Source organism: Culicoides brevitarsis, chromosome 3, assembly GCF_036172545.1.
Source record: "Culicoides brevitarsis isolate CSIRO-B50_1 chromosome 3, AGI_CSIRO_Cbre_v1, whole genome shotgun sequence".
Classification (NCBI taxonomy): Eukaryota; Metazoa; Arthropoda; class Insecta; order Diptera; family Ceratopogonidae; genus Culicoides; species Culicoides brevitarsis.
Window position 1 is genome coordinate 33,540,983 of NC_087087.1, and position 8,580 is coordinate 33,549,562.

An 8,580-nucleotide genomic window follows, 5' to 3' on the forward strand; every position below is an offset into this window, starting at 1 on the left:
AAAAAATTGCATTTTGTTGATATTTGGAATAATTTTGAAGGCTTTATCGATGAAATATGAACAGAAATCATCTTTAGAATGAATATTTATTCAATTTTAGGCTTTAAACTGATCAAAAAATGACTTGCAAAAAAAATCAGAGTTTGAAGAAAGGTCGAAAATGCATCTTTCAATTAAAATTTTGGAAAAAATTCTTGAAATTTTGGAAAAAATCAAGGAAAATCTTCAGAAAAATCAAAAAATACCAGTCGTTCGCACTAAATTTTATCAATTTCATTCGTCTCAGATGTATTGACTACTGTATCACGGCGAACAACAAACTTCGTGTGGGTTGTGATCGCCAATCGCCTGGGGTATCCATTTATGAACACGCTAATTCAAAATTCGTCCGGCGATTGGAACCCACGCCGGAGTTTGTTGTTCGCCGTGATACAGTACTTAACCTCTCTGAGACGAATGAAAGTGATAAATCGCCAGATGGCGCGTTTGTTTCCGCCGGAAGTCCATCGCCGGAAGTTAGATAACCGGAAATGAGCGCCCCCTGTCGCCAATTTAAAGAGACATTGAATTCGCGTGAAGGCAATTTTAAAAGAATCCATTGTAGAGGATACCAAAAACCTCGTGGAGTGAAAAATATAGTTTTAATTTAAATTTTTGAATGTGGAAATTCAATTAAATCATAAGAGTACAAGAAAACTGTGCAGAACAGTTTGTTAAATAGAGTGAAAATCATGGAAAATTCCTACGGCATTGGAATTACTAATAGGTGAGTGAAAAAAAGTTTTTGGCGCAGCGCATTTTCTTCTTCTTCACACGAGAAAAAAAAAGTCTTCTTCTTCGTCGCACACCGTCGCCGTGTGTGAGAAACGTGAAAAAAGGTGTAATGTGCTGCATGTATGCAAGTTGCAGCAAATGTGACTTTCGGTGCCTTTTTCGCGTCGCACCTGGCCTCGCGATATCCCCTTTTCACCTTGAATCATCGATTTTTGCCGTAAATTGTGCAATAACCCCAAATTTTCCCCGATTTTCTCGCAGGTACGACCTATTCTATCTGGACGACGATGAGCAGGATCCGTTCGAGCAATTGAAACAAAAGAAGGCGAAGAGTGCCGCAAACGCCGTGGCTGCCGTGAATGCTGCCCCGAATGCGACGGCAGTGAAGAAGGCTCCCGCCGCGGTCATCAATACGAATGTCAAGTCAAATGTAAATAACAACAACAAGACGGCGGAGAAGGAGAACAAAATTTCGGCCTCGAACAAGAGTAACCAGAACAACGAAAAAACCGGATCAGGCAACAAAGGCGGCAATGCTCAACGTCCCAAGGGAATTAAGGAAACTGGCAACTTGAAGACTTTGGACAATCGCGGACCTCGTGACGGTGAGTTTTCCTCGATTTTTCGAGTTTTTCCTCCATCCGCTGCCGAAAATGCGTGATCCGAGCCATTTTTCCACACACAAACACACGCAAAGATAAAATTAACACAAATTCGTCGTGTGTGTATGTTACTCCTTCGTACTCTTCGTCGTCGTCGTTGTTGCGCACACAGTCCGTCATATTTTTTTTTCGTGTGTTCTATATTTGTTGTTTTGCTTAACCAAACGCACGACTTGTGTCTTTATTTCACGTGTTGTTGTTGTTGTATGCGACTCTCCTCCATACCTACACAACACGAGAAAAAAGAGAAAAATACAAAGCAAAATAAACCGCGTGTATTTTTGGTTCGAATTGCTTTTATTTCGTCAATCAATTTTTTTTTCCACGGCAGACTTTGTTACGAGATTTTACACAAAGATGACTTTTCCGATACTTTGTGGCCCACTTCCTTATCACAAAATATGCAAAATAAACAAAATATTACGAGCCTCAATAAAAAATTATTGATAAGATGTGCGGTTTTGCGTCATTTTTTGTCGCTTCGATTGATAGGAAGTTTTTTTTTGTATGGGAAAGGAAGTTGTGGCTCATCATTGAGAGGCGTTTTTTTTCAATTAACTCTGAGATTTATCTTATCGCCATTTGCGATGACAACAAGAGAGCAAACATGTCAAAGGTGTTATATAATATTGGAATAGCGGCGTGCGACGTGCACCAAAACACACAAATTAGGCAGATGCGATGATTTGAAATGTTTTCGATTTGTTTTTTTTCTTAATTTTTTTGAAAAATTTTCAAATTTATCGAATGAAAGGAATTTTTTAATTTTTGATGCGGTATTCATAAAATATTAAGAATTTTGTTGAAATTGGTTCAAAGTTCAAAATTTTAATAAAAAAATTATGAATATTCTAAAAATAATTTTCAAAATTTTAAGTAAGCATAAAATATTTTGAAGAATTTTTTCTTGAAAAAAAATTATTTTTTTTTTTTTTTTTTTTTTTTTTTTTTTTTTCAAAAAATAGAAAATAGAAAGTTAAAAAATACTTGACTTTAGAACTGTTTTTAACTAAACTTTTTTTAAAAATTAAATTCTAAATATATGAAAAATTTACTTATTTTTATGTGAAAAATTCTTGTACTTATTTTTCAATCTTCAAGAAATTTTTTGGAAAAAAATAAAGAATTTTGCTCATCAAAAAAAAAAAATTAATAAGAATACTATAAAAATATTCAAAATAAAAAATCAAAAAAAAATTATACTTTATAAAATTAAAAATATTATTTGATTAATTCAAAATTTTCATTTTTTTTTTAATTTCCATGAAAAACTATCAGTTTTGTAAAAGAAAAAATTAAGAAAATTAAATTTAACAAATCATGAATTTTTTTCAAGAATTTCGCATATTTTTGTTCATCAATTTGAAAAAAAAAAAAAAAAATTTTTTTTTTTGTTAGAAAATAAATTTTGAAAAAATTACTGAATTGATTTTTATCGCATTTTTATTATTTTTTTTTAAATAATTAAATATTGATCATATATTTTTACTTTTTCAAATTATTTTAGTTAAAAAATTTATTTATTTATTTTTTTTAAAGAAAAATATTCATTTTTTTTATAATTCGAAATTTTTATGATGAAATATGTATCAAAAATTATATGTAGAAAATTTAATAAAATTTAAAATTATTTTTAACAAAAAAAATTTAAAAAAATATAAATTTTAATTCAAAAAAAAAAAAAAAAATAAAAATAAAATAAAAATTAAAAAAAGTAATTAAAATAATAAAAATCATTAAATTAATTAAAATTCTAATCAAAATAATTTTATAAATTTTCATTAGATTTTTTTTTCAAAAAAAAAAAAGTTAAAAGAGAAAAACAAAAACATTTTAAATTGTTGTTTTGGCCTAATTTTTTTTTTAAAAAGAAATTTAATATGCACGCGTCACACATGTGTTTGTCTATTTATTTTGAATCAGAATTGTGACTCAATATTCATTAAATAAAAAAAAAATGAGCATGAGTGTGTGAGAGTGAGAGTGTGTAAAGCCGGGCACATTCTTCTTATTCAAATCATCTCGCGCGCGGTGTGTTTTGCAAAAATAAATTGATTTCTGTTTTTTTTTTGTTTGTTTCTACGTCGCGCACATTTGATTCGTCGCCGAAAGTTGAATGAATGTTATCTAGAGCACAACATTGTGATTGTTCTTGATTTTTTTTTTATTTTTCGCTTCGTTTCGCAGATAAGGACAAAAATGCAAATCCCAAGAACTTTGACCGTCCACAAAACAAGGAAGATCGGAACAATAGGCGCAATCGTGACGGACAAAATGGACCAGTTGGCGAATTCAATCGCGAAGATCGACCAAGAAGGCAAGGCGGACAAGGACGAGATGGCGGCGACAAACCTCGTTTCGATCGTCGTGGCAAACGGGAATTCGATAGGTGAGTGATAATTTTTTTGTGTGTGCGCTTGAAAGTGCCAAATTATAGAGGAACTTTTTTATTTCATTTCGCGCAAAAATCCGCGTTTTTCTCTTCTGCATGCTAAGTAGGCAATCGGGCTCAGACAAAACTGGCGTAAAGGCTGTTGACAAGCGCGATGGCGGCGGTGCACACAACTGGGGCTCACACAAGCAGGACTTGGATGACTTGAACAAAGGTACGGAATACTTAACTGATGGCGAAAAGAACGATTCTGCCGTGGAGGAAACGAAGGAGGGCGATGCTGCTGCCGATGGCGAAGCCAAACCCGTCGAGGAAGAGGTTAAGGAAATGACTTTGGACGAATGGAAAGCACAACGGGCTGCAACGCGTGCCAAGCCACAATACAACTTACGGAAAGCCGGCGAGGGAGAAGATAATGCACAATGGAAGAAGATGGTTCCTTTGGACAAGAAAAAGGCATGTCGAGATTTTTATTTAAAATTCTTCAATTTTTTTCGAAATGTTTTGAGAATTTTTTTTTCGTTTGATTTTAAAGTTTTTAAGGCATTTTTATCAAAATTTTGAGACTCAATAATAAAAAAAAATTTTTAAAGTTTTTCAAATTTAAAAAAAGAAATTTTCTAAAAAAATGTAAAAATTTCTTAAAAATTAATTTTTTTTGGATAAAAATTTTTTTTGTACGATTTTAGAATTTTTAATCATTTTTATCAAAAAAAATTTTTTTTAAATCATTTTTGATAATTTTTGAAAATTAATAGTTAATTTTTGTTCAAATTTAAAAAAATAATTATTAACATCAAAAGATTTATGAGAAAAAAATTTCTTATAATTTTTTTAAAATTTTTAAAAAGATAAAAAAAATTCTAAAATTTTTATCAAGAAACGAAAGTTTATCACAAAAATATTGAAATATTTATCAAAAATTATTTTAAAAAAATCCTTTTTGGTTAAAAAAATATTTTTTTCTTAATTTTTCATTTAAAATAATTTTTCATGTAATTAAAACTCAAAAATTCCTTTAAAATTTGACCTCAAGAGCTCTGAATTTTAAAAAAAATAAGAAAAATGACAAAATTTCACAAAAAAATATTTTTAGCAAATCAAAAAATTTAAATTCTGAGGAAAACTCATCGTCAAAAGCTAAAATTTCTAATTTTTTTTTTCTTTTTTCAATTCAACAGGAAGGCGAATCTGAGGAATCCGACACGGACAAGAACAACGCAAACCAACATGGCGCTGGAAAGGGCGAAAAGAAAAAGGTACTCGACATTGATTTCCACTTCAACGATAGTCGTCGTTCGGGCGGCGGCTTAGGTCGTCCTCGTCGCGGCGGAAAACGCGAATTTGGCGATAAACCACGATTCGATGGGCCCCGTGACGGACCACGTGAAGGACAACGCGACGGACCAAAACCCGAAGGCGGTAACGAACGTGCTGGCGGCGAAAATCGAGGACCCCGTGGACCTCGTCGGAATGAGCGAAGAGTAAGTTTTCTTCTAATTTCATCAAAAAAAAAAATAAAAAAAAACTAAAAAAAATAATTTTCAGCAGGAACGCGAAGATCGCCGTGGCCCAACTGCGCCAAAGGTCGATGATGAACGTGACTTCCCATCTCTTGGCTAAATAAAAACAAACAAAAAAAAATACTTACACAAGAAAACGAGAGAAAATGAAACACACAGCCAATAAAAAACCAAACAAGTATCTTCAAAAAAAAAAACAAAAAATGTTATAAACAAGTAACAGATCAAGTCAAATTGTGAAGAAAATGAAACTTATACCAGTTATAAAAAAAAATTACTAAAAAATTCGCGTAAAAAGAATAGAAACAGCAATTAAAACATTTTAATCTTGAATTTGTGGATTCGATTTATGAAGCCGAAGAAAAAAATGAACAATAATTTGTACTACTTGAAAAAAAAGAACGTGAACTTAGAAAAAAATTTTTTTTAATATTTTATTAAATTTATTCTATTCATTTACTCGATCGACGTATACATTTTCATTATAATAACATTTATATTTTTTGTAATGTACAATGTATTCACTTTTTTTTTAAAGTTAGGGTTTTCATTTTCATACAAATACAAATGTTAGTTTTTTTCGCATTCATTATATTAATTAATGTTATTCATCTTTTTTTTTAATTTTAACAGAAAGAAACAATCCATAAACCTTTCGTTTTAATTTTATCATCAATCAATACTTTTTATTATAAAAAAATACAATGTAATAATAATTATTTCTCGCCACACTCAAAAACTCACAAAACACACACAGACATAAAAAAAAATTATTATTATTATTATGCTTGCAATTTACATCAACAGTAGAAGCGAAAAAACAGTTAATTAATTAATTATTGGATTAAAATAACAATTTAAATTTAAAAATAAAAAAAAAATATTAAATATTAAAAAAAAATTGTAAAAGGTAACAAAACGATTCGTATGAAAAAAAAAACAAATGATTGGCATGTAGTAGTTATTATATTGCAAAACAAAAAAACAACAAAAAAAATGTAAGTGTAATTCAACAATAAAAATTCATTTGAAATTCATCTCTATATCTCTCTTATCCATCGTTGAAGTAATTATTATCTATAGTATCTCGGGATTTCATCAAACTCATCAAAATATTCTACATACATATATATAGGAAAGACTCCAGACCTCCAATAATGTTTGCCCAAAAATAGTTGAAAATTAAAAAAAAAATAATAAATTAAAGTTAGAATACAAAAAAAAATGGAACAAAAAAAAACGAGAAAACTATGTCATTATGTATTATTTTAATAATAAAAATTTAGTGAGTCTGTACTACTAATGTTTATAATGATTTAAAAAAATGTTCGTTTTGGATTATTTTCGATTGTTTTTCGTGACGTGAATTTATTGAGATTCAATTTTTCGCTTTTTTGATTTTCTGAATGGTATTTTTGATAAAAATTAGGTAAATATGTTAATTAATAATTTTGGTAAGTGCAATTTTTATATATATTTTTTAATAAAAATTTATTTACAAAAAATTTTTTTAAAAATTTTATCTAGAATTACAACAAAAATATTTTAAATTATTTTTTTTTATTTTTAATATTTTTAAAATTATTTAATAAAAACATTAATAATTTATTTTTTAAAAATATGTAAAAAATAACTAATCAAAACTTTTGACTTAATTTATAAAAAAATTAATTTTTCATATCATATATTTATTTATACTATTATTATTAAATAATTTCTGAAAAAATTTTAATAGTTTTTATTAATGCCAATAGAAATTCAGTATCATTCATTAATATTTATAATATTTTTCAAAAAAATTAAGTTTTTTTTTTGACTTTTTTTAATTTTTATTTTAATTTTTAGGTATTTTTTTTAATCAATATTATAAAATTTTATTAAAATATTAAAATAAATTTTACAAAAATAATTGTTAAGTATTAAAATAAATTACATATTATTTAACTATTTTTAAATAAAATTATTTATGTTAAAATTTGCTTAATAATATATATTAAATTAAATTAAATTAAATTTCAAATAAAAAAATATATAGAAAAATTTTATTTTTTAGCATTATGTAGACGTTTAATGAAAATTTTCATAAATTTTATCGTGAAAATCTAAAAAAAATTTTGAAATTCTTTAAACTTTTAAGAAAAAAGTATCATTAAAATTCATATTGGTACAAAATTTTTTAATGATTTTCTCACGACTTATTTAATTTAATAATAAAAATTAATAATTTTAAATTATTTAATTTTTTTTTCAAAATTTCTAAATGAAACTAAGAAGAAAAATAATTAGTTTAATTTTATTAAAATAAATTTTTAAAATTATTATTTAATTATTAATTAATAAAATTATTATTTTTGTTAAATAAGTATTCAATTAAATTTCGAATTTTTAAGAAAAATTATTAAAATTTATAATAAACTTACCTTCACTTACAAAAAACAAATAAAAAAAATAAAACAATTTTTTTTATAATTTTCAATTTTTATCATAACTTTCTATATTTTTCAATAATTTTTCATTCATTCAAACAAAAAAAAAGAAACAATTTTTTTTTATTTATTTATACATATTATTAAAAATAATTTAAGGATTAATAGTAAATGTAACGAAGATTCTACACGTTGTTGTTGTTATGTTAATGTTTTTTTTTCTTTTTTTCTTATTTATGTTGTAATGACCATCAAATATGCATGTTTTTAACAAAGAAAACGCTTTTGAACCGTTTTTGATCATCAAATTATAGCAGTCTACACGTCGCAACATTAGACGAAAACTATGTTTTTATTTTCCAAACGACGACGACGAAATCGTCAATAATAGGTATGAATCATAAATCTAAGTTATAATAATAATAATTTAATAACAATCAATTTGTTGTTTTATTTTCATATTTTTTTTTTGTTGTATTATTGATTGCTTAAACATAGCCTTTTCTTTGTTGTTGTTTTTTTTAATTATTTTTTTTTTTTATATTACATCCTATCATCATGTTTACTCTAATTTTTATTTATTTTCATGTTTTTTAATAGAACTTTAAATTTTTTTGTTTTTTTTTCATTTATTTTTTTTAGTATTTTTATGTTAATTTGTATTAATCACATACAGCTGGGACAATAAAGTTACACAGAGCGTTTTTTTTGTGTGTATCTGTGTGAATGATGATGAAAAAAGCTGATCGAATAATCAGTCTTTTATTGGAAAAGCTTTTCTCTAACACGTTCGGCAATTTTTT

The 8,580-nt window shown here is 26.8% G+C and overlaps 1 protein-coding gene across 3 annotated transcripts; it reads left to right on the forward strand.

Annotated features, from left to right (window-relative positions):
* Positions 1–603: 603 nt before the first annotated feature.
* LOC134833489 (SERPINE1 mRNA-binding protein 1-like) lies at positions 604–6,642 on the forward strand. 3 transcript variants are annotated; one of them, XM_063847810.1, is made up of 6 exons: positions 604–766; positions 1,036–1,379; positions 3,624–3,825; positions 3,933–4,288; positions 5,014–5,312; positions 5,377–6,642. In XM_063847810.1, exons 1-6 carry the CDS (start codon positions 732–734, stop codon positions 5,449–5,451), a joined length of 1,311 nt encoding a protein of 436 aa, XP_063703880.1. In that variant the 5' UTR covers positions 604–731; the 3' UTR covers positions 5,452–6,642. The 3 variants fall into 3 exon arrangements, with proteins under 3 accessions (XP_063703880.1, XP_063703882.1, XP_063703881.1); XM_063847812.1 differs by having other exon boundaries at positions 5,380–6,642; XM_063847811.1 differs by having other exon boundaries at positions 3,936–4,288.
* Positions 6,643–8,580: the final 1,938 nt, after the last annotated feature.

Bases quoted from the DNA above. Each gene is read 5' to 3' on its own strand.
- LOC134833489 (XM_063847810.1), top strand. From the start codon at position 732: ATGGAAAATTCCTACGGCATTGGAATTACTAATAG. The intron at 4,289-5,013 runs GTCGAGATTTTT...TTCAACAGGAAG, and splicing joins TTTGGACAAGAAAAAGGCAT to GCGAATCTGAGGAATCCGAC. The intron at 5,313-5,376 runs GTAAGTTTTCTT...AATAATTTTCAG, and splicing joins CTCGTCGGAATGAGCGAAGA to CAGGAACGCGAAGATCGCCG.